The 26,932-nt window shown below is 40.0% G+C and overlaps 1 protein-coding gene across 3 annotated transcripts in view; it reads right to left on the bottom strand.

The window, feature by feature from the left end:
- The window catches only part of TMEM131 (transmembrane protein 131), a 171,486-nt gene that overhangs the window by 8,248 nt on the left and 136,306 nt on the right, over positions 1-26,932 (bottom strand). For 2 of the 3 annotated variants that reach the window (XM_042840820.2, XM_024104406.3), the window contains exons 27-36: positions 26,530-26,672; positions 25,069-25,255; positions 23,594-23,779; positions 21,526-21,684; positions 20,215-20,810; positions 14,182-14,357; positions 12,869-12,996; positions 10,189-10,313; positions 9,856-10,014; positions 6,814-6,979 (exon numbers count right to left, since the gene is read on the bottom strand). In XM_042840820.2, the coding sequence (XP_042696754.2) occupies positions 6,814-6,979; positions 9,856-10,014; positions 10,189-10,313; positions 12,869-12,996; positions 14,182-14,357; positions 20,215-20,810; positions 21,526-21,684; positions 23,594-23,779; positions 25,069-25,255; positions 26,530-26,672 (2,025 nt within the window). The remainder of the gene's footprint in view (positions 1-6,813; positions 6,980-9,855; positions 10,015-10,188; positions 10,314-12,868; positions 12,997-14,181; positions 14,358-20,214; positions 20,811-21,525; positions 21,685-23,593; positions 23,780-25,068; positions 25,256-26,529; positions 26,673-26,932) is intronic. The other variant, XM_008167357.4, reaches the window with a different exon arrangement.

Raw genomic sequence — 26,932 nt, 5'->3', positions numbered from 1 at the left:
CTGATGACTTTGGGCGGCAGAGAAACTGGTCTATTATCTATATGGCTATGAAGTTGAAATGGCTGTGAAATGTATTTTACGGATGAGATCTGTAGCACATACTAAGACAGGAGAAGAAAGTCAAACAGGTTCTCTCTCCTTTCATTGGTTTGCTTTTCTGTAAGACTCCTGAGCAGACAGAACTTCAGACACATGCTTAGGCACATCTCTAGCCCCTTAGGAGCCATGCTATCCTGAGCTGGGCTGTAGTAAGGTTCAGAGTTTAAATGTAACAAGCCAGTTTCTCTCTTTCATGAGCTGGTCGGGTCCTTTACTACTACAGTTAATGAGGGAAACGTGTACATCAACCCCCCAACTTCCAGTAGGCACAGAAGACTTTTATTCTCAGTGTGCTTCACTCAATGCCATGTGCAGAAAACTAGTAACTTTGCAGAGAGGCAAAGTGAACAAATCTATCCTAGGTACACACCATTCAAGGAGAGATTATTTTCCTTGTACAGTTCCTAGAGTTCTTCTTGAGGTGTGCACGCACCTTCAGAAATTTTTGGTGTCAGTGCCCATTTGGCCCCTGCATATGCCCCACAGATCCTTGTTCCCAAAAACTTCCCTCAGTTCCTTCTCCACTGCAAAGCCCAAAGAAGGTGACTCCAAAGCAGAGTGGAAAGAGAGCAGGTAGTGAAGCACCCACAGGGACACCCATCTCAAAGAACTCCAGTAACCTCTCAGAGTCGTGTTGCTATGTGTGCTCCACTTGAGGTGACTCCTTAATAGTACCCCCTGAAGAACATGGGGGCTTTGGAACTCAGTCTAAGGCTGCCTACAGGACTGCAGAGCCAGAGCCAAAGCCAGCATCTGCCCAGGAAGCATCGACCAATGTATAATGTCTTGAGGAAGTGTGGGTCCAAGCCCATGCAGCAACCTTGCATATTTCTGTAAAAGGACATGTCCTTTAGCAGGGCCACAGACATGCAATACAATCTGGTAGAATGAGCGATGACCTTAAGCAGGCAGAGTATATTAGCAAGTGCATAACAAAAGAGTACGCAACCAGAAACTTAGAAAGCATCTAAGTAATTACTGGAACCCCTTTAGCTCTGTTGGCAATAAAAACAAAATCTCAGGGAAGATCAAAAAGATCTAGCTTTGTCCAGATAGTCAGTCAATGCTCTCCCAACATCTAAGGTACAAAGACCAACTTCCTGTCTTGACTGATGAGGCTTGTGATAGACTACTGGGAGATTAATTAATTCATTGATATGAAAATCCTAAGTAATCTTGGGTAGAAAGTGTGGATATGGTCAGAGAGAAACTTTATCTTTGACAAAGATGGAAACGGTTGACCCTCCATATAAAGCTCACAGTTTCTCCAGCCTTTTGGGCAGAGATAATAACCATGAGGAATGCGGTTTTCATGGAGAGGTTCAGAATTGAACAGGCTGCTAATGATTCAAAGTGTGGCTTCACCAGAGCATTGAGAACTAACTTTAAGTCCCGGGTGGGAGTAGAGTGTCTAACATTCGGGAAGAGGTCTAGTAGATCCTTTATAAATCTCAACATTGCAGAGTAAGCAAATACCGAGAAGGCTTGTATGGGAGAATGGAATGCTGTGATGACAGCTATGTGAATTTTAATGGAACCCAAAGAAAGGCCTCTTTCTTCAGAATGAATCAACAGGAGACAAACTATGTTGAGTACACCAGTGCTAAAACCTTTTCTATTTCTGAAAGCAAGGTACGTTTTTCTGGTAGTAGACATTCAGCAGAACCTCTTAAACTTCTGTGGTGCAAGAAAGTACAGCTTTAAGAAACATCAAGATCAGTGGTTCTCAAACTAGGGCCACCGCTTGTTCAGGGAAAGCACCTGGCGGGCTGGGCCGGTTTGTTTACCTGCCGCGTCCGCAGGTTCAGCTGATCGCGACTCCCACTAGCCATTTGGAGATGAGCTCTGGCTGTGGTGGGGTCAAGAACGGCCCCTATAAACTCTATCCTTTGTAAAGGTAGGAGGGAGGATTTCATGAAGATGAGCTGGAGACCAAGACTGTTGAACAGTCGTAGCCCTGAAACTGCCAATTTGACATCTGTGTAGAAGTGTCCCTTGATAAGCCAATTGTTGAAGCCAGGGAAGACCATTACTCCCCACCGATGAAGTTGTGCAGCCACCATTTCCATGACTTTTGTGAACAGCCTGGGAGCGGTAGCTAATCTGAAAGAAAGGACATGATATTGGTAGTGGTTCTGCCTCACCATGAAACATCTCCGAACAGTCAAGGTCACAAAGCAGTCCCCAGGTCCAGAGATGGAATGATGGCTGAGCGTCATCATCTTTAATTTCTATACCCTGACAAAGGTATTCTGCATCTGTAGATCTAAAAATCAGTCTCCATTTGCCTCTCTTTTTGGTAACCAAGTCGTCCTTGGAATAAAGCCCTCTTCTCTTGTGTGGAGTGGGAACTAGTTCCATTGCTCCTAAACAGAGAAGGGACTGAACTTCTTGCTTCAGAAGAGGTTTGTGAGAGGGGTCCCTGAAAAGGGACAGAGAAGAGGGTGGCAAGGGGGCATGAAGCAGAAATGAATGGTGTATCCTGAAGTTATAACCTCCAAAACCATCTGTTGGAGGTAATCTGTTCTCATGAGGTATGAAAATGGAAAACAGAATCCCCATAATATGGAAAAGTTTGATGGGGTAAGATGGTGCAACAACAGGTCTGGATTGCAGGAGTGTTCATGGCTCTCAACAGAAAACTTAAAAGGAACGTTGGCCTTTGTCAACTGCTGAGTCGTGGTTGCTGTAGCAGATGAAGATCTTCCCTTTTGAAAGCTGGGTTTTTTCTAGGTGGTTCTGATGGTCTATGTAAAGTGGAGAACTGAAAAGGATGTGATCTGCACTATCTGATATAGACAAAACCTTTTATTTGCAGGTGGACATATGCCCAGCGAACATGGACGAGCTCTGGATTCCTTCAAAGTACGCAGCAAATCATCTGTGGTGTCCCTGAATAACTTTAGACCATTGAAAAGGAGGTCCCCTTACCACGTTCTGGACCTCACATGGCTCCTGAGGATTGGAGCCATGATGCCTTGCACATTACTACAGCTGTAGCAGTAGAAAAAGAAGCTTGCTGGGCTATTCTAGCCAAGAGCTACCCTTCTGCAATGATGGCTTGAAACTGCTCTTGTGGAAGATGTTCAATAAGAGCTAATTGTTGTATAATTAATGTGATTGTATTTTTCCAGAACTGCCTGTGCCCCAAAAGGTCCAAATACTTGTGATCCTGGTCATGGGGAGTAGTCTTTGCCCATGCCTGAAAGAAGAACTCAGCAGGGGTGGAGTAGGGGTGTGGGCAGGGGAAATAAAAACTGCCATCCCCCAGCTACCTTTTGTTTTAATACCTTTTGTTTGGTCTCTTAGTTGTTGGGGGTGGGGAGTAGTAGCAGGAGTCTGACAGATGGATCGGGTAGGTTCTATAAAATAGGGAGGGCTCCCATGCTGATGACCATGTATGCAATATCTCAAACAATTTGTGCTGTATTTTCTGCACTACTTCTAATAGGAACGATCAGATCTTGAAACTGTCTGAAAAAGTAAACATGAGATGACAGCTTCATTCAAAGAGAAAGAAGAAATATTAGATTGTGGAGTAGCTTCCTTGTCAGGTCTTCTTTCCTGGTTCTCGAATGTGTCATCCTGTCTTGGAGATTGTTGAGAAGGAACAGAAGCCCTCCACACAGCTAAAGTTGGTCATCCATGCTCTCATCCTAATTACTGCAACAACTCTCTCTCTGGCCTTGAAAAAATACAGTCTTGCCCTACTGATATCCATTCAGAAGGCTGCTCAAAGATGATATTAAGGGCCTGTTGCTTTGATCATGTCACCCTTCTCTTTGAATCTCTCCAGTGACTCCGCCTGTTCATTCACACCAAACCTAAGCTTCCTGTCTTCATTTACAAGGGTCTTCAGAGCCTATTCCCACCCCACTACCTATGACCTCTCATTCAGTATTGAAATGTTGACTCCTGCCTCCAGTCAGCAACTACCTCCAGACTCCACTGGCCACTTACTACATCTTCAGACACTCTTTGTGCTTTCTTCCACTTGGAGGAGCTCCCTGTAAACATCTGAAAAACTACCTCATTATCCTCCTTCAAACTCTCCTTTGACATGATGCCTACAAAAAATGTAAGAGTTAGTTGGTTGATGTGTAGAGGCCACTGCCAATCAGGCTGACCACTGTGGTACCACTGTGTTCTTGTACTCGTCACTCTGTCTCTCTGTATTCATTTGATATCTCATCGTATACTTAGGCTGTGCAAGGCAGGGACAGTCTTTGTTTTATGTCCGTACAGCACCTAGCACAATGGAGTCCTGGTCCATGACTAGTACTCCTAGGCATATGATGATTGTTTTTTTTAATTAACTACTCAGAATTACAACTTCTAGACAAACTAAATTTCAGAATACTGTTAAGCAGAGGATAGCATCGTCCCATTTCAGTAATTTTAATCCCCACAAAACAAGCACATCTATCCAAACTCACTGGAGGAAAATTTAAGCATCATACTGATTAAAAGCCACTGCAAATCCTCACTGAAATTAATGGAAGTCTTCCAATTGATTTCAATGGGCACTGGATAAGGTCTTGAGTGCTCTTAAACGAGCAGATGACTGAGCCAGTGCTAATTTGAAAAATTTAACAAGCCTATTCTCTAGTTTTGCTACTCTAAGCTGGTAAGAAAGACTGTTGATATGCAGCCATATTTTAGCCATCAAATGTGGAGAAAAATCAAGTTACATGAAATCTGAGCAGAAAGGTCATACTTAAAAGATTAACTATGTTCTATAACATTACCTCAGTATTTTACTGTTCCCTGAATATATAGGGAATACCGCAAATATTGAGGTGAATTTGTATAAGGGAAAAGTAAAAAAAATTAAGAGAAGTCATTGTATTTTAATGTTACTTAGTTTCAGTCTACAACAGTAGGGATAGAGGAGCTAACTTTAGCTGCTGGATTTTTAAATTTTATTTGTAAATATATATGATTTTCTTTCAGTAAAGATTATTAACTGTGCCCAGGAAGTAAAATATGTATATTTTTATACTTTAGGGCAGTAAGTTTTTCCAATTATAAGGAGGAATATTGAGATTACACCACTCAGTAGCAACAGAAAAAAAAATTATCAAAAGAAAATGCAGGCGGGAATCAATTTTTCATGGCTACATTGCTATCAGCATCAGTGGGGAAATATAGCTTTATGGGAAAATGCAACACCATTCTAGCTTATGTTTACCATTTCCCCTATATGCTTATAAGAGCCTACTGCAGAACGGCACCAATCAGCAGAATCAGCTAATTCCATATAATCTATGCTTTTAAAAACCGCTTATGTGCAATTGTAGACATTTGATAATCAGATGGTTAGGACATATAGGCGATTAAGAAGTATATTTCTAGTTTTTTCCACTAAATGTAGAGTTAAGATAAGCAGGAATTTTTATATCAGATTCCCAGTTATCTGTGTTACATGGAGGATCCCGAGCTTTTAAAAGCACTGCACAGATTTGAGATAATGTCTCTACTATGATATGCACGAAATATTATTTCTTCTAAGTTTGATAAATGTGTGATCATTAAAGTACCAGTGTCCTGTAAATGGATGACTCTGGAAGTAATAAAATGATAGTATATCTATATTGTGTTCTTACTGGATAAAAGGAGTATATGCCATCATTCTTTTCAATAAACTGGGTAAAGCTAGTAAAACCAGGAAGATGTCAGGCCAGGTCCACACTGTAAACTTACATCAGTATAATGGCGTTGCTCAGGGGTGTGGATTTTTCACACCCCTGAGCAATGCATTTATACTGACCTAACCCCTAGTGTAGACAGCGCTATGTTGACAACAGGGCTTCTCCCATCGACACAGCTACTGCCTCTGGCGGATGTGGACTAACTCTGCCAACTCTGCCTGCTCTCCTATCGGCAAGGCAGTCTTCACTGAAGTGCTACAGTGGCGCAGCTGCACCAGTGCTGCTGCGCCGCTAGAGCGGTTAAGCATAGACCTGCCCTCGGTTTCCTACAAAGATAAACAACAGACGTTAACCCCAAGGGCAACCACAGATTATCACAACAGGGAGATAAATAGGGACGACAATGGAAGTTTAAGAATTTCGGAACTTCTTGCTGAACAGACTGACAACTGGATTTTTTGAAGAAGTCAATGGGATAATTTTCAGCCAGCGTTGCAGTGGCTAACTGGAGTATGTATTAAGATTACTCAAACCTTAACTGGAAAAATCAATCATTGCTTATCACCTTACAGTGAATCAATACATTTTGCCCAACAGTACTCAAACAGCTTAAAATGCAAGTGTCAGAGGAATTCAGTTGTTATATCAATTTCAGCTTCTCAAAAGCAGCAGCAGTAAAATCATGGATACAGAGGTCTCAGCAGCAGCATTTCAACCTCAAGCAGTGGTCTATGATGACACATTTTCCCAATCTGCCACGTTGAAGAATCAAAGTTAAGAAACCCCAACCCATTGCAAAATTACAGGAGTGGTACATATTCAAGAACAAATTCAGAGCATTTTAAATCAAGAACCATAGACACTTATGTGGGAAATGGAAAGAGTATTAAAAGGGAGAGAAAACACATTAAGAAATATACTTTAGGGAAATATATTGGCAGGGGGATGACTTAGATAACCTGACAGCTCTTTTTCCACCTCTAATTTGTATGTTTCTATGAGCTTCACATAATTGCAAAAAGACTGAAAACTTGCTTAACACGAAGTAGAGATTTCAACTTACTTGCTGCAACTGCTGTTCACAATACTACTATAAGTGCTCCGTGGCACAAAAGCTAGAGATGCAGGGGGTGGAGATGGAGAGGCAGGAGTTGGTGAGGTCTGTCGTTGTTTCAAGAAAGCATCTGCGTTGAGGGTTTGCAGAGACAATTTATAAAGGTTGTCGGTAGCTGGGAAACCAAGCAAAAAAGGTCTTGTAGTATTCATTTCACCACATGGGCAACTCTTAAGGATGTTTGTCATCCTTTCTGAAGTACTGTAGCTCCTGCTCAAATTCTCAGAAATTTTTACATTCAAATATATTCATGTAACAATATTTATGTATGAAATATTCATATATCAAATTTTCATAGAAAGAAAATGGAGAATTAAGTGAAATGAATATCAACCAATATAATGTCACAAAAAGCTGGGTTGAGGAAAGCTGTCTTGGAGTTGTACTAGTGACAGAACTTCAGCAAAAACTAATTTTATTATAGCCTGTAATTTTCTGCTAATAAACTATCAAATCGTGGTAGTGGCCTTCCACCACAGAGTCTGTGTAGATTTCAGTCGGGTGAAAAAGCTGTTTATAGTTTTTGCTAAAACACCAGGTGAACAAACTTCGGTAAAAATGAAGTTTTCCAACCATTTTGCAAGGCAACCTTTCCCACAGTTCTAGTTCTCAGCGTTTTGTTTAAAAGCTTTGTTTTTTTTTTTAAATCACTTATAGGTTAATAATTAATGCAGAAAAAACATAGCTCGATCCAGAACCAGATTTAGTCTACAACAGGAGATTTCTGAATTGTCAGCAAAAAAATGGATGCACACTGCAGCACAGGAAGCCAATACTGATATAGTTGCTAATTAAAATTGCTGCAGGACTGCACATCAGACCTATATAGGAATGTCTTTGGCTATATACCTTTGGTATAGTGAACTGGAGCAAAGGCAGCAGGTAGTTTATTTACAAAATGAGTTAAAGCAGGATATAAAAAGCATGGAATGGGTAGAGAAAGGTGTATCTTTAAACCCACCTCCATTTCCCCAATTAAAAATCTCCTATTTTCCTCCATTGTCTGTAGCCTTAGCATCACACTCGACCATAAACTGTTATTCTACCACATCACCTACATCTGACAATCATCACCTCTACACATCCCTACCTTAGCTCCACCCTGTAATTTTCATCCATGCCACTTAGCTCCTATCACACTGACCTTTTCCTATGGTCTTCATTAGTGCCTGCTCGCTCAATGCAGAAGGCTGCTGCTTCTCTCTTACACACCTAGAAAGTGGAACCATGTCCACCCCCCCACTCTCCCCCTACCCCAGAACTAGAGCTCCCCATTATCTTTCAATGTTTTGTGGCTGAAACTCTCACTCCAGGGAAGATGAATATATAGGGGCAGGAAAGCAAAAACCAAAACCAACAAACAAATGCTATCTACACTACAAGACGCATATGTTTACATCCAAAGCAATCTGTGCCAGCAGTGGCAAAGATCTTCCTGAGAAAGTGGAATCAAGCAGGAACTCTGCATTTCACGATTTCCTCCCCTCCACTGTTGGCATAAAGCCAGGTTTGATTGTTTCTCTGGTTTCATGCCCTGCCCTGAAGTATCAGTCATCAGTTGGAACCAAACACAGCCCTCAAAGCCTGACTGCATAACAAATAATTGAGGTGTAGCATCTGGCTTCAAGTTGGACGGAAAGTTGTCCCTGGTCCCACCAGAATACTCTCATCTTGTATTATTCACATCTATAAGCTTTTTTGGGGATACAGCTTGGATGAAAGACTCAGGCAAAGCTGGTTTGTACTGTATGGAAGGGGAATAAGATTGTAAAGCCTTTTTAGTAAGCTCTTTGGGAGAGGGACTGCTTTATTATGTCTGTACAGAACTGAGCATGAGGTGGTCTTGGTTCTTACTGGGGGCTCTGGCTGCTATTGAAATGCAAATAGTAATAGTGAGTAGTTCCGTCTAATAAATACTCTCTGGTTACTTCAGATATTCTCATTCATAGGACATTCAAATTGGCTAGTTTTAACCTCCGCTTTCACTCACTCATAGACTTTAAGGTCAGAAGGGACCATTATGATCATCTAGTCTGACCTCCTGCACAACTCAGGCCACAGAATCTCACCCACCCACTCCTATAACAAACCCCTAACCTATGTCTGAGTTATTGAAGTCCTCAAATCGTGGTTTAAAGACCTCAAGGTGCAGAGAATCCTCCAGCACGTGACCCAGTTCAGTTCACACTCACTGAAAATTCTGATGCTGATTATTTCTGCAGTGCCATAGGTATGTATGGCACTTCAAATTCACTGGCACCTCAGAGCCATTCCCCCAGGTCAGCCCACATGTTTTACAATCTCAAATGGTAGCTGACTAGATGCACTCACAGGCGGAGGTGCAACTACCTGCCCATTTATAGACAGTGGCCCTGATCCTGCAACTGAATCCACGCTGGGAGTCCCTTGCATCTATACAGATCCATTTGCAGGACTGGGGTTCACAGGTTTTGAGGCCATGTCTACACTACAGACTTCTGCTGTCAGGGGTGTGATAATTTTTGCCAGTATAAGTTGCAGCTGCCCTGGCTCTTTGCCAATCTAACATATTGCTATAGCTCTACTAGCAAAGCCTCCCAAGCGTAGACCTGGCCAAAGATTATAAGCTCTTTGGGGTGGGGACTGTGTCATCCTGTGTGTTTGGACAGCGTCTACTGGACCTGACAAAATGGAGCCCACATTTCAAGAGAATGGTGCATTCTGTTTTCAGACAATTAGCTGTATGAATATTCTCCCCATCATCGCCAATTCTCAGCTTTTGCACAATTCTGCCCATTGCTAAAGAACTGTAGAAAAATCAAGGTTCTACCCCTCATTTTCAGACCTCCACACTACTACTAGATTCTGTCAAAATGGGGGCCACTACAGAAAAAACAGGAACAGGATTGTGTGAGGAGGGAGGATGGGAAGATTTAAAGAAGAATCACAACAAACAGTCCTTGCTGTTTTGCAGAACACGGTAGCCTCCTGTTGTACAGTAACTGTACTTACAGCTGCCTGCTTTGTGAAGTGGCACCGAGTCCCACTCTGGTGGCGGAGAATCTTTTTCCCCTTCTGAACTGCTGGTATTGCCTAATTCCTGTCCAGAGCCACTGGGGAGAAATTTTGCTAGTGCTGATGGCCTGCTGTCCATTAACTTATTGTTTGGACCTGTACAAAAAAACAGAGCAAGCCATAGCCATTAAGAGATGCACTTCTTTCTCCTTGTGCAGCGATCTAGAAGCTAGAACTCTAAAAACTGAAAATTTAAAAAACCACTTGTGTAATTTAACAAAAATCCTCCAAACCCCAAATATTTGTTTAAGAGTAACTGATATATTGTACCTCTTGTTTTCGGGAGGTTTCTTGATTTGGACCCATTTGTCAGCATGTGCTGAAGAGACATCTTGGATGAAAAGGTTTTGCGCTGTTTGTTTTCCAGTGGGGGAGTATATGGTAACTCCAAGGAACTAAAGTGAAAACATGAACACAGATTTATTCTTGGTTGCTGGGTGAAGTGTTGCAGAAGAGTTTCACGTATATACACGCCGTGTAGTTTTATACAAGTCTGGTATTCTCTGACTTGCCTCATTACTCCCCTAACTTCAGTCCATCCTGACTGCAGCTGCCAAGATCATCTATTCCTACTGCTCTAAGTCTCCTCTTCTTTTTGAATTTCTGCATTGGCCTTCCTTGTTTATGTCAAGCTTCTCCTCCCATTCAAAGTTCTCCATAACTGTAACTCTGCCTTTGTCTACATCTCTGCTCTCATCTCCTCCTACACCCCATTGCACTCTCACGCACCCAAATCCCTGGGTGCCTTATCACCCCATCTGTCTCCTCCTTCAAACTCTGGGCTGGTCCCCACTTAGTCCGGACTTCGGACTAAGGTACGCAAATTCAGCTACGTTAATAACGTAGCTGAATTCGAAGTACCTTAGTCCGGACTTACCGCGGTCCAGACGCGGCCGGAAGTCTCCCCCCGTCGACGCCGCGTACTCCTCTCGGCGAGCTGGAGTACCGGCGCCGACTGTGAGCACTTCCGGGATCGATCCGGGATCGATTTATCGCGTCTTAACCAGACGCGATAAACCGATCCCAGAACATCGATGGCGTGCCGCCGGACCAGCCGGTAAGTGAAGACTAGGCCTCTATCTCTATACCTTTTATGCTGCCATCCCCATAGACCTAGAATGGCCTTTAAACTAACCCACAACTTCAAGAACCCACTGATTTTTTTCCACACTGGAGCTTTCTGATGGTACAAAACTGTCACAGCGAGGTAGGTGATGAGCTGTGATTGCCCCTCTTCTCCTCCGTTCCGTTTTCTATTCTTACTAGTTCAAACATTCCTGCCACTCCCATCATCCCATCTCGACTCCCAGTTAAACATTAAAAAACAACAAAACTGTTGCAACCAATAGCAAGCTCATTTGCCTGTATATTTTATTCTTAATCCCCAACCATTCAGACTGTAAACTTTTCAGGACAGGGGGAGTCTCACCCAACACAATCCTCAGTATGGCCTTTGGATGCGGTCATAACGTAAGTGTTTATAAATAAATACCTGTCTATAATTTGGAAAGCAAACAAAATACGATCGTGGTAAAGGAAAGAGAGGAGACTATATAAAGCAGCATTTTCAGAAGTAGTCTGAAGGAAATCAGTGTATAACACACTCTAGATTTCTGCTAGTCTAGTATTTATTTGCCACAAGCCTTGCAGGAACACACAAATTAATATTCTGCATTCCATCTATTATGCAATTCAGAGGTGTGGCATTTGTGATTTTATAAAACTCCCTAGTCAGCAGTGTCAGAAAGAAATGGGTGTAGTAAGACTAAACCTCTGTTGGCACAGATGATGCAGAGGCATAGTAAAAATCATTCTAGCACCAGACAAGAGGAAGAGGTAGCAGTAGCCTTCCCAGATCATCGATCTGAGAATCTGATCCATAAATTATAAGTAGGGCCCTACCAAATTTCAGTGGTGAAATATGATCCCCCCTGTGAAATCTGGCGCCCAGCTGGGGGTTCCTACCCTGCGCAGGGCTCCAGTGCTAGTCCCAGCCCGGGATTCAGACTTCCTCTTCCCTGCAGGGGCTGCTTCGACCCACCTCTGAGATCTCTCCTAGCTGCAGGAAGCTCCTTGACTCCAAATGTCAAACACCCCTCCCCCCTGTGCGGGCAAGCTAGAGCTGTCACTCACACACACACACACACACTGTGGCTCCAGCTGTGACACCCTTATTCACCCCATGCAGAGAGGCTGCAGCTCCAGCTGTTTTGGTGATGGTACTGGCTTTAGAGGTTGGCACCTGGCCAGCAGCCTCTGCTCTATAGCTGCCCAGCTCTGAAGGTAGAGCTGCCCCTCTCCCCCTCCCCCAGCAGCAGGGTAGAGGGAGGATGGCAATCTCTCGGCTCCCCCTACAATAGCCTTGCGACCCCCTGACCCCAACAGTCTTTTGGGTTGGGACCCCAGTTACTACACTGTGAAATTTCAGATATAAACATCTAAAAGCGTGAAACTGACTAATTTTAAAAAACCCTGGTCCTGAAATTGGCCAAAACAGACCATGAATTTGGTAGGGCCCTAATTATAAGACTCAACAGGAAAAATTCTGTGACTATAATTCCACCAAGAGTATCTGATATCAACCACAGGTATGAACCGTGTACTTTATTACGTAGTTGCAATACTTGATGGAACATTGGCCATATCAGTTTTTCTACATGAAGTTCGTTACCAAAAGCGTCACATTATTGCAGTTGATTCACTGCTGAAGATCTAGCATGTATCTCAATGATGCACAGCATTCCTGTCAGATGTTTCCTTACATTTACAAAACAGATATTCTCCAACATCAGGAAGGAAGACAAGTAAGGTTAGCCGCTGCTACAGGTAGGTTTTTCTGAGCAGGCTGGCAGCCCAAAGACTTGAAGATGACAGAAAGCTCTACCTTCACATTTCCACTTCAAGCATAAAGCCTTCCTAACTAGGAGGAGATCCTTATAATTATGCTCACCTTGATTTCACATCTGCTGGAATTTCTTTCTTGATATTTGATAGTTTTTTCCCTCTCTGTTTTATTTGGAATATTTCACTTTCATGCTTTTCTGGCATGGCTTGTTTTCCCTTTTGCTTTTCTGGTTCCTACAAAAGCCAACACACGGTAACATAGAAAACATTAAGAATAGTAACTGAAGGATCCTGCTTCAATAAAAACCAGAGAGAGAAAATGGCATCAGCAATTGTGAGCAATTTGCATAATGGATGATAACATTTCACCACTCAATAGTGACCATCCCCCTCCATCCCGAAAGTGATGCCTATCAAAAGGTGGTTGACCTTCCTAGAGGATTTCAGTCTCTGCTTATCCACAGAAATAGTACAGGATGGGCAGCAGCAGTGCAAACTTCCTCAGATTACCCTACTAATGTACTTCAAACCTGATTTTTGGGGGCCATTCTAGGAACATGAGGGTAGTTCCAACTCCATGTTCATTCAGACCTTTGGGGAGACTGTTAAAAAGGATGCTGGTTATGGACTTTGGACGGAGATGGACAACTCAGTTCGTATAAGTCACTGATCAGTCATCAGGGGATGGTAACTTTCTGTCACTGATGACCTGGGCTGCATTTGACAGACGACCCAAAACTGAAATGGTTCCATATCTCATCTAGATAGGATGCTTTTAAGCAAAGAAATAGCAAGTTCAAGCAACTTCACCATTTGAGTTATTTCCTCTCTCTCATTTTACAAACGCTCTGTGCTTTATGACTAAGGTGATATAATTACACTGTCAAATTAATGACTAACCATCTTGCAAAGCAAAAACTGATCAAACTGAATCCTAAATATTTTAACATGTATTTAACCAGTTTTGCTTTCAAAACAGCAGGATTCTAGCTGCAACAAATTCATCACATTAAAAACATGCCTAAATTTGGCTCTGGCTTTCTGTTCTCCCCAATTAGTTTTATTTTGGTTTCATAATGCATGTTTTGAGACAAAACCATTATCATGACCATTTGACCAATATATCAGTGGTTGAGACACTGTAGTTGATTCCCTAGCATCATTTGGCCCCGTGAGTGAAACAAGTTAGCGATATAAGCATGTTCTAATTCTCTGTTCTATGAAGGAAGAATCCCTTTATTTCTCAGAGAGATTTGGAAACAGGCTGCTTATTACTATCCTTGGCATCAGCGAACACAGAATAAGTAGCAGCTCCCACTATAAATGAATGTGTGTCAAAAGCAAAGCTATGCTTTCTACTTAGGTGAGCCACTACGTATCTGAGAAGAGTACCCTTCCCTCTCTTTAATGGTTCTGTACCTCCTTCAGGAGCGGTTCTGTGTCTGGATTGGAAGTTTCTGTGGTGGTTGAAGAACTGTCATCATCTGCCAAAGAATCTTTCAGTTCATCCTCCTGTTGCTTTCCCTTTCCTCTTCTCTCCTTTTCCTCCCTCTTCTTCGGTGGTTTAGATTTGCGCTGAAACGGTTTCCCTTTCCCTAGGGAGATAAGGGCAGCTCCAGATTATTAGCAGCTGTGCTCCAAGACTGGAAGTGTTTTGCACCACTTTGTGCACTGAAAAACAATCCATCACGAAGCCTCCCAAGCCAGCTGCAGCTCTTAGTTCAAGGAGAATTAGACTGCCATAGCATTTTCATCTTTTCTCTCATAGGGTGGCTAAAAGTTCAACTTCAGACTTTTGCAAATATGTCTTTATACCACTTCACTTCATCTAAACAAGTCATGTCAAACCTAAAGGACTCTGACCAATACTAACACTCATACGTTTACTCCCGCAGATCCTACCAACATTACCCACATTCTACAGACACTGGCCACTTAGGCATACATAGTTCTCCTCTGTGACTCTTTGCTACCATGTGACTGGAGTTCAGTTTGAATTCCTTAACGTTTAGTATTAGAATTTCACCATCTAAGACTGATTTTGACAACAATCACTTTAGAAATCACTATGAAAGTTTTATCACCTTAACAGACAAATGAGAAATGGAACTGCTCTGCAGACTTCAGTCGTGCATTTTTTGTTTGAGAACTGCAGTAATTTGATGGAGAATATTTAAAAATATTACAAGGTTCTTATGAGAGGATGTAACAAGTATGCCGGGGGATACAGATTAAACATCAATCTGTCTTCAGCATATTTTGTTCCAAATTAAAATTTAATACTTAAAACTAAATTTTATGTCCTACATTTTAAGCCCAAATGTTTTGAATGTTACTACAGGACAAAACAGGAAAAATGTATTAAAAATCCATAGACTTATCTATAAAGTTAGTTGTAACAGTTAAGATCACCCACCAGTCTCCACAACAAATCTATATATAAAGAGGAGCTAATTACATTTAATTATACTTATTTCTTTTTGGTTTCTCTCAATTTCAGGTTGAAGGTGCCTGAGCTCAGAGAAATTTACTGGGGAGATAGGTTCAAAGGAGCATCATCTATAGATCTATCAAAATCCTGCCAGAATTCTTGGTAGACAAAATACAATGGTATATGTCTTGGACTCTTGGGGAAGGGAAATGAGTTAACATCATAAAGAACATCAATATGAAGCAACTTGAGCAACAGGTGTGGATTTGTTTGTTTTGTTTTTAAACACCTTCATCTTGATCTATAGGCTTCTCTCGCCATTACCTCTAGTTATTCCCTTACTACTTTCTGCCAGCCATCCACTACAATACCATTTAATAAGATCCTCCTAGATGCTGGCTTTAAGACTAAATGCATTCACTTATAAGCCATATTGTCTATACACTGCTGTTTTGTTTTTAATATTTTATTTGAGAGAAGACCAAATTCAGCTCTACTGTAAATGGGTGTAATTTCCAATGAGATTTGTGTCTGCTTATGTTGGAACTGAATCTGGTTCATAATGGTTGTTGCCATACTTAATTGTGTAAAAGTTTTTGGAACAAAAGTTATATGAAAAATACTACACAAAATAAGGATCTGACCCTGAAGACACGTAGTTGTGAAGAGAGCCCCATTGTGCAAAGCTGTCCCCGCACAGTCTGTACCTATAAGCTAAACTTCTATTTTTCTGGGTATAAAAGTTAAAAACCTACACTGCAAAAATTCATTTTAAATCCACATACCATCTGAGAAGCTATTGCTCCTAACATGTTCTTCAGCATTAAACTGTAAAATAGTTAGTAGAAACCTTCAGGAAATATATTTAAACATTTTTGCAAACCTAATGATTAACTTCTCCTCCTTCTAGATCTGGCTATTCATTATCACAATTGAGAAGGTTGAAAAATACACAAAGTTACACATCAAGCAAGGTTCATTCTAGCAGCCAACAATGGTTGGAAAAAAACAGTCTACTTTTAAAAAATTACATTTCTCTCAGCAAATTTCCCCCTGCTTTTGTTATTAGTTACTAAGATTGGGGGGGAAATTCTCATTTTTTAGCTATGTCTATAGACAAAGTTTTGTCAAAGGCACAAACTAAATAAGGACAGATTTTAAAGGTATTCTGATGCCTAAAGATCCATATAAGTGCTTCTGAAAATTCAACTAGGTAGCTAACTGCATATTTAGGAACCTAAATACCATTAAAAGCCTGGCTCACATTATCAGTATCTCCTGTTCACGTAAAAAATAGAAAAGTTGGTAGAGGAACTAAAGATCAGGTGTATATGAAACCACCTTGAACTTTTGTTGTTGTTTTTTTAAAGTAGATTTCAAGTTGACTGTGCTTCTTTAACAGATGTACATTAACTAATGAAATCTCTGTTGATTTGTTACAAGAGACCTTGTTAAATGGGTAATTTAAAGAGCTAGGTCAAATTTGGCCCCAAATTTAGGTTTTGTAAAGACACACATACTTATCAAACCTTAGAGTAATTCATTTAAAACTTAGCAAACCTTAGATGACTTGAAATATTTTCATGAAATGAAAAAATGTTGACTGTAAACAATACTTTTAACAAAAATAACCCTTGTACTGTTTGCTTCATTGCGTTGGGGCACAAGAACCTGAAGCTGGGAAAGTCTAGTCACCAGATAAATGTTTAAAAATTCCATTCATTTTTATAGTAAGTTATTAGTACGGTAGGTAAGTATGCAGGAGCCACGCTGGTCCCAGGATATTAGAGAGACAAGTTAGGTAAGGTAATATCTTTTATTGGACCAACTTATTATGGCTTATCCACTAACCCCCACTTTTTGTCCTATGACTCCAGAGATCTTAACAGGCCACTCTATCTTGAATGGTCCATTACAATATACAAGTAATAATTACTTATGCTAAACAATCTGTTCCACCTTGCATTTTTGTTGTAAGGTTGGGAGTTCCTTTCCCAGACCTGAAGAAGAGCTCTGTGTGGTTCAAAAGTTTGTCTCTCACCAACAGAAGCTGGTACAATAAAAGACATTACCTAACCTACTTTATCTCTCTAGGATAAGTAAGGAAATTTGTTTAATACACATTTTCACTCTGATAATGCTCTCTAAAATATTGTAAGACGCCTGTAAGAGTCTGGTTTATCTATAATGGAACTAACTTCTCTATTTTGATTTTTTTCCCCAATGTTAGTAACAACACATTCTGGATACAACAGTATTTGATCAATCCTACATAAACATTTGAACAAAATCAAACATTCAAAAAGTTGCATCTTTCACACTAATAAACCCAGTGAACTGTTAAAAAAAAAAATCAGGATTTCCCAAAGCAACACGTTTTCATGGATGCTAACAAATCAGAATCTAGTCCTATCAACCTGAAGTGTCTGTTCTAACATTCCTAAGCTTTCGCATACAGAGAAGTTATATAATTTTAGGTGATGAAATTGCTCTCTTGGATATAACGTCTCGAAATTATACTTATGACAAAAAAATTCCTGTATTTTTTCTTGTGCAATTTCATGTAACAAAATCAGACAAGGTCCTGATATTTCACAAACAAACTTCCACACTTTGAGAACGTACTACAAGGGTCGGCAACCTCTGGCATGCGGCTCGCCAGGGTAAGCACCTTGGTGGGACGGACCAGTTTGTTTACCTGCCGCGTCCGCAGGTTCAGCCAATCACGACTCCAACTGGCTGTGGTTCGCCGCTCCGGGCCAATGGGGGCAGCGGGAAGCCACGGCCAGCACATCCCTCAGCCCCTGCCGCTTCCCGCCGCCCCCATTGGCCTGGAGTGGTGAACCACGGTCAGTGGGAGCTGCGATCGGCCGAACCTGCGGACGCGGCAGGTAAACAAACTGGTCCGGCCCGCCAGGGTGCTTACCCTGGCAAGCCGTGTGCCAGAGGTTGCCGAACCCTCGCGTACTATCACTGAAGGACTAGTTTATAGATTGAGAAACAGCTGCCGCAAGACTTTACAAAAGTGATACTCCTTAGATAGATACCATGTCACAAATTTCATTTCATAAGAGGCTGATTATGCAAACATTTGGGTACACGCATAGTTACATGCACAACTGCTTGAAGAATCGGGCCCCAATTTTTTAAAATCCAAGTCCTAATGGATGAAGCAAATATCTCAATAAAGAAATCTTTTTAAAAAGTGTATTAGAGGGAGATTGGAAATGGACAAGTTTTATCATGTATTGCACTGAGCTTTTATCATTCGAACTGTAGAACTCAAAACTGTATAGTAAATATTAGTTTTGTGTAGACTTTTCTAAGGAGGAAGGGCTTTTATATATAAATGCATTCTGTTAGTTTGGGAAGATGAAAAGTTAACACCATAACACTGCTTGTCTGAAAGCAAAGAAAAAAAATAAAAGCATCCAATATAGCCTCACTCCCAAGCAGAAATGACCAAGGCTACTAAAGGGGTGCTTTTTATAGAAGTATGGACTTATCTGAAGGTATTTAGAATTAGGAAAAAGTTAAGAGAAAAAATGGACATCTGTCTTATAAATGATTCATTAGGAGTTATGTGAAATGTTCTAACTTCATTTAGACTTCTGCTGAAACTGTTAGACAACAAACTAGCAAGTGATTACGCAGGCTTGAAAAATGGGTAAATAAAACCTTTATAACCAGCACTCGCAATATTTAGGAACAACTATTTTCGTCCTAAATATGTTAAGATAATCTTCCAATATACGAATTGCTGAGAATTGTTCCAACCAGGAACCAGATATGAAAATGGTAGTTAAGTCATACTAGCCATTCATTTGTTAAAAGACACAACAATTTTGTTTCCAAGTCTTAAGAAATAAAAAGTAATGTCTCTATAGTTCCACTAGATCCGGATACTGCTGGAATCCTAGATGCATCTCATTCATGAGCACAGCCAACACTTTGCATCCATCAGGAATATTTAATACCATCTGTCCATAACGCTTGTTGTGTTACTATGCTGTATTTTTTAATCATTACAATACAAGTTAAAATTGCTTTATCTGTTGTGATTACACAGTCATTTTAGGGTTTCTAACCGTATCCTCTGTTCTCTTCCCCCACCTACGTCCATCTCTAATGAATTTTATATAGTGTGTATGAAAGGCGTCAGCAATATTCCATGTAAACAAAACTGCCTAAATGAGTCCTGCCTCCCAAAAAAACCCCAAACCAAACAAACCACTAAAAAGAATACTAGATTTAAATTTGTAACTAGGGTGACCCATCAGAGATGTGTGCATTAGACTCAACTGGCTAATTAGAAAACAGTTTTGGACAATCAGTGTAATCAAAAGCTACACTAACGAAATATTTACAGCATAAGGATAAATTTCTATTAAGAATCTCAAAATTTGTTTTAAAAACTGTCTAAAATCAAAACACACGATGTATGTACTTCAAGAGCATTTGAGAAATCAAAAGGGCACATATAAACAACTCTACAGGCACCCTAGCTTCAAGATTAACACACTTTATAAAAAATAAAATCAAGCAGGTGCCATTTATTAACTTGTTGACCTCCTAACATCAAGGTTTTTCTGTCACAACTGCAAGTGCTAGGCATGAAGAATTCCATTCTGACAGTACTGTATTGATTCACAATCCCCCACTTTTCAGTTTTCATAATAAACTAGGGCAACCACCCCCACTTTCCCAAAACTAACTGTAGGCTAAAAGGACTGAAGCCAGAAGAAGAGTAATTTTAAAAGATTTCTAAATATACACACATCGGGTTTTCAGTAAAAACCTATTTCATATAAAACTTGCAAAAGAAAGTTTATCCAATGTTGAATGGACAATTCCAGTATTATCAAGTGACAGAAAGGAAGTGTATGAACCCTACTCAGGATCATGCTGAGAAGTTAGCAGCTTACAACACTATGAAACTGTAACCTTTACTGGTTCAAAACTCACTCCTTGGCTGTCATAATGTGCCACCCGTATCATTAAGCAAAGCAGAGTTGTATTACCTTTGTTTTTTGTTACTGGAGATGGGGGCTGCTCTGTAAACACATCTGGGGAAGGGGACTCTGGGTGGTCAAACTCTTTGTCCATAGTTTCTATCAGACCAGTGATATCTGAATCCTCTGAGCTGTGCCTTGTGTTGCTGGTACATTCTGGGTGTGAAGGGTTAAGAAGTGGTGATTGTGACAAAGAACTTTCAGTCTGTTGCTCTTGTTGCGGAGGCACTGTTGGTGTTGGCTGTTGTGAATGCTGCTCTAAGAGAACTTGAGCATGTTGCTGGTTTGTTTGCTGGTTCTGCTTTGCCCCTCTGGATCTTCTGCCTGCTGTATGATTCTGAGCTATAACACTTGAATCCAGGATAAGGGGACCTCCTCTGTTAGATGACTGCGTGGAAGCTGTCTGTAGGGAAGTCCTGCTAGCAACATTTGAATTGTTTTTAGATTTGACATTTTCAATATCAGCTGAATTTCTATTGCTGTGCAGATGTGCTGTTGGATTGCATTGCTTATGACTTCCTGCACTGGATCGTGATGAGGAACCACCTGCTCCATAGATTCCTCTGGAGGAACTGTGATTAGAGTCCGATCCAAGTGCATTCAAGCTGGAAGAAGAGCAAGTGTGTTCAAATGTACAGTAAGTGTATATTCCTCTACATAAGAAGAGTTATTACATCAATTAGTAATCCTGAGCTACACAGTTCTGGGCTTATTTATCACAGAAATGTAACATGAAAACGCCCTTAAAGCTCAACTGACAAGTCAGTAATACTTAATATCCATTATTCACTTGCTTATTTACATTTGTGGACAAATCACAGCATCAACACATAGTACATGCGAGAAGGAATACTGGTGTGGGGAGTTTCTTTTTCAAATAAAGCCCAAGGAGGCCAAGGGTGGTCTATTTTTTGCAAAGGTATAGTCAAGGTCCAGAGAAACCTTTTTCACATTGCAACAACAAGAAGTAAATAAAAAGATTTCACAGTCTGTTCAAAAGTATCTGGTGGTCCAGATTTGGCCCGTGGTCCGCCTATTGACTACCTCTGCCCTAGGCAGAGAGCTTTAAGGAGAGACACTTTTGCCCCAGTCTGTTGCATTATACACTTTCTGTTTTTCTAACAGGTAGTATGTAATTTACTATGTTGATTTTCACAAGAAAGTGGGAATTCCTCCACCCTCCCCACACTATTTGGATGCCCTCTTAAGTTATTGCTAAATTACCAGCCCCTTTTGTTAGGAGGGTGGCCTTGATTACTCTCCTGTACTAGAAGAAAAGTTCCTTTCCAAGTGGCCTTGTTCAAATGTGTGTGTACTTACTTTCCGTCAGATGAAATTCCAACTATTCTCCTGAGATCAAATGGCCTTCCCATATCAAAGGGAGGGTTTGATGCCTCAAAGGACAGGCGCCTCCTGAATGGCTCCCAAATTCCTTGAGCATCTAAATAGGCTGTTCCAATTACCAAGAGAAAGAGTACACTATAGGGAACAGAAGTAAAAAAAAGTATTAATTTTGTTGTCGTTTTAGGGGTGATGAGGCTGAATGCTACAAGGCAAAGAAGATGCCAACAAATCGAAAGCTGAAAGGTGAACAGTACCCAAAAAAGCAATTTTATAGGTTGCTGTAAAGAGCAAAATCCCAGCATGACACACACACCTATTTAACCCCTCAATGTACACAATTACTATGGGAGTTACAATTAAAGTACAAAGACAAGATATAGATGTGATCCCCAGACCAAAAAGTTATGGAAAAAATAAGTTTCTGAAGCAGAAATTAACTTGTTTCAATCAGCATGGTCTCATCTCCTTCTTCCAAATTTTTGACAGCTTCTTGATATTTCCACTGAGTGAAATGAAGTACTAATTCACAAAAAAGTTTTACACAAAGATGCGATAAAAGAGTTAAGGAAAACAGATCAAACAGACAATAGGGAAACATCTCCAGATAAGTTCATCAATACTCTATATAAGAGGGCAGAATTTTGGCCTTAGCTACTGTTTCCTGTCAAAACCACACTGTCACTGGGGGAGGAGGGAGAGAGATGAGGGGAGGAGCATGGGTTAGCATCTGATTTAATGCACAGAAAACTGAAGAAATTTTAATTCTTGGGTTAAAAATGCCATTGGGTAATTAAAACACACTAGATGGACTAAAATACTGTCAACAGATTTAGTGTGCAGACTAAAAGTACTATTGAATACACACATCAAGTGATTGTTCTGGGAGAAAAAAAGAGTGCATGTGTGTGTTTATATAACACACTGTTGCTTGAGTAAACAAAATAAGTTTTCTTCTGTTTCCGTGTTTCCATCATTCAATTCTTATTTTTACAGTTTTACTGTTGATATTTTAGTTATACTCAGTCAGTAGTGTTTCAATACAGTGAAACTGCAAAACAAATTTATTTTCATTTCTGTTGTAACTACAATATTTCTTGGGGGAGGTACTAGACTGAAAGTCAGGAGACCCAGGTTTCTACACCCAGCTTTGCCACTGATCTGAGCTGTGACCTCCAACAACTTACTTCACTTCAGTGTGCACCTCTCTCTCCCGCTACGTTCTTTGTTTTGTCTATTTAGATTGTAAGCTCTTCCTGGAAGGGACTCTCTCACTACGTGTTTGTACGCTGCCTAGCAAAATGTGCTTTGTTGTCCGGTGTATTCATATGCTACTATGTAACCTCACTAACTGATGGTACTCTATTTTAAAGGTTTTACATATGACTCAATAATGCCCTCCAGGTTCTCAGAAATTCCATTATTAGTATCACCAGTTGTCTATCACATATAAAGATGGCAACAGAATTAAATCATTCAAAAGGCATTTGCTGCTAAACTCATCTAAGTCACTGTTTCATATCTCCCTAAGGTGCTGTGCCGTGGAAGAGTGACTTCTCACCTCCAAAAGAAGCCATGTTTAACAACGTTGCCTCAATTCATAACTTATCATAGAATATCAGGGTTGGAAGGGACCTCAGGAGGTCATCAAGTCCAACCCCCTGCTCAAAGCAGGACCAATCCCCAACTTGGTTCAAGTCTGGCTTAGTTACAGCTATAAACAATCACACATCATCATGGTTAATAGGAGTACAATATTTGATCTTAGCAAAGATGCTCTGGACAAACATAGGATGTATTTTGCATTAGTTTTTCACAGAAAGTTAAAATTCCCAACACCATGGTTTTAGCACAAAATCCACAGTAGTTTGCACCTGTTTGTTCTTGACTTCATCTTACCAGAATACATTATTTTACATCAATTACCAATTGCACTGTATACAAAATGTATCCTAAATTATACTAAAATCAAAGCATCTACCCTTTGTATTTTGTATTCAAACTCAGACAACTCCATGTACATTATGCAGGTACAAGCAACTCATACCTCATTATTCCTGAGATGATTATGTACAGTGCCAGCTCCCAACTGGGTCTGGGCAGGGCTTCTGCACATGTTGCTAACATATGATATGGAAGAGATGCATTCAATACAAATATAAATTCAGAGCCTCCTGCTGTAATGAACTTCAGTTCACGAATGACTCTGGAAGCAGTGAAATCTGGTGTAAACCTGAAAAAATAAATGCAGATGGTTATACCTGTCCATATATTTTAAGACTAAATCCAGTAAGACAGTTTTAAGTTCTAAATAATTTGCATTATTCATCCTTTTCATATTTTAAAAAGATAACAGCAACTGCAATGACTGTAATTTGAGGAGGTTTGCTGAAACTGACTGAATCAGTAGGATGATCACTAGTCTCCCAGACACCTTAGCCAAATAGTACCTATGGATATTATTCAAGTAGCTTAAGAGACAATGAAATCAGTCTCTAAGTACATACACAGAAAGAATATATTCAATAAGAGGGAAGGCCTAGAATTAAGCCAATACCAGAGGGCAGATTTATCTAGCAGATGAAGCCAACTAGATACAATGGTTGGAATTAAATTTGGACCCATTTTTTTCGTTAAGAAAAAAAAGTCAAACTAAAATTATGCAAAAAATGCAAAATTTAAGAACGACAGTAATTAAGCAATGAAACAGATTACCAAGAAAAATGGAAACTTCATCACTTCATCTTCAAGTCAAGATTGAATATCTTTCTAGAAAGCTATGCTGTAGTCCCATCACTAATTGTTGAACTTGATGCAGGTATTCATGTGTGAAATCCTATGGCGTATGTCATGCAGCAGGCCAGGCTAGTTAATTAGAGTGCTCCTTTACAGTCTTAAATTCTATGAATTTTTAGTAAAGGCTAATCAATTTGTATTTAATGCTTCTTTTGTATACTATCAGGGCCCAAGATCATTTTTGGAGCAGAGGGTCCTTTCTGTAGCCAATTCTTGATTAAAACACTCACTACAATTTCAGTCAGTGCAGCATACACAAAGTCTGCAGGGTTAAAATGCTGTACATTATGATAGGGGCACTCATAATACAGAGATGGATCCTTTTCAGTACACACTGCAATTAACCAAAAGGATATGTTAATCTATGTCTATATTCTACAATATCCATGAAGTTGTCTTAATATGCATTTGTTTATACAGTTCCAAGTTTACAGCAAACTGTTTAATGACCAGTAAATACAACACTGTACTCAGCTGTGAAATCTCTTTTATAGGTTCTTACAACCTGTTTGTTCCACTTTTAGAAAGGAAAGGAAGGGTCACAATTTTTGTTCATACAGAAGAAAATTAAGCAACTCAAAGTTTAAATGAAAAAAAAAAAAAAGAGGATTTAATCAACACCAATTTCTTACTGAGTAAAGCTTTGTACATACATTTTCTAATGTAAGAGTATTCTCAAATGATCTACATGAGGAAAATGACCTCACTTTTCAACAATGTACTTACAATATGACAATGTCTTTAGAGGCATTGGCACTTAGTGCAAACTCTTGACAGTTAACAACTTTAAATCCATATCCTTCACATGTATATCCACTGATTTCCATGGACTTCACATTAATCTGAAGCTGCCCTGTGTTCTCCACTTTGAATGTTCTTTTCAGTGTGAAATTTGGTTCTTTTAATTTCATTTCTAAAAAGATATGGAACAATGCAATTAGGACTGTGTTAAGCCACTATAGTGCAGTAAATTCATTATCTACAAAAAATGCTTGCACAGTTCTGTTAGTACCATCTCACTTTAAGCCCAACAGTGATACTAGGAAATACATGCATCAGGGAAGTGGTGGGTGGTCGAAGTGCTGACCTTTGGACAAGATGTTAAAACAGAGGTCTCTGCAAGCAATGTCAGATGGCTGTCAAGTAGAATGGTTTCTGTCCAATTCCAGAGCATCTATTATTCCCTCACAAAAAACCTGGAGAAAGCTACTCTACTGAGACTAATATTGCTTATAACAAACCTGCTCCCCAACTGTATAGTGGTGTAAGCTATTGTTCATCACTGTGTCTACGTTTCTTCTGTACGCAGTTCCTGTACTAGCAGCATTTAAATGAACGTTGTAAACATTACTTTCAGATAGTATGTGTAGTATTATCTGTACTCTAACACTAAATTCTTTTCTATCCCAAAAATAAAGCTCATGGATGACATCAAAGACATTGAAGTCAGCATCATTAAGAGGAATATGGCCTTTTAAAAATTTACACTGCTAGTGGAAAACCAATGTGAGGCACATGTTTAGAGGTAGGATCTGAGTTTTCAACTTCAACTAGTTTTCTACACATCACTCAAGGGAGAAGGGTTTGGCTCACCATCCATGAAGAAATACTATGGATCTCTGGCAAAGGCTGAGGGCCAAATCTTCTTGACTAGTTTTCAGCCCCAATTCCTCTACCCTCTCCCTTCCCTGCCCCCTGCACAAACTGTTCGCGTTGAGGGCTGCTAAAGGATTCAGGAAGACAGAGGGCTGGTTGCTGCTTTGGTTCACCTATTCTCCGATTGAGAGATCCAGGGCCATTGTAGTGGGCTGTCTTCACTCTTTTGCTCTTAAAAATTGAGGTTATATAGCCTCTAGTATCCATCACTTTAAACTAAAGTAACATTGGACAGACCTTCATCTGTATGTTTACATTTACTAATTAATCTGTTTACAATGACAAAATGCCCAAGACACTATGAAAATAAAAAAAAATCTCAGAAATATTGCTTGTATAGTGAAATACAGTATTTGTCATGGTACATCAGCCACAAGTTCACACATTTTACATATTTTTAGAGATTCATTTCATCTAGGCATTATAAAACAAGAAAGTGATATTTTCTAGTTACTGCAGATATTCGTAGAGTGTACATCAGATGTCATGAGATTTTCTGTTCAGTGTAATAGGTCTTCATAGAATACTCACTTTCTGAACAGTCTTTTAATAATGTTTCAGTGATCTTAAAACGTAATGAACTTCCTGGAACCGGAGGCTTGCCTGCAACCCTCAGGCTTTCAGTTGTTCCTTGGCCTTGTACCATTATAGCATCTATTACAGTCAAATTATTTCTGTATAAAGAGAATAGGGGAAAGAAGAAACTTTTAGCAAAATAAATATGCACTCCACTGCTCTCACAAACATGTTCACAAACTATATTACATTACATCCCAATCCTAGAACAGTCTTATGTATATGAGTAATCTCACTCACAATTCCCATGCATAAGTGTTTGCAGGTTAGGGGCTGCAGTAACCAACACAAAGCATACTAAACTTTAGTGAAGAAACTCATGATTTAGTTATAATAAAATTTTATCATTAACACTTAG

The sequence above is a fragment of the Chrysemys picta genome, chromosome 1 (genome assembly GCF_011386835.1).
Source record: "Chrysemys picta bellii isolate R12L10 chromosome 1, ASM1138683v2, whole genome shotgun sequence".
NCBI classification, from domain to species: domain Eukaryota; kingdom Metazoa; phylum Chordata; order Testudines; family Emydidae; genus Chrysemys; species Chrysemys picta.
The sequence above is the reverse complement of the archived record's forward strand: the minus strand, read 5'-3'. Positions and strand labels throughout refer to the sequence as shown.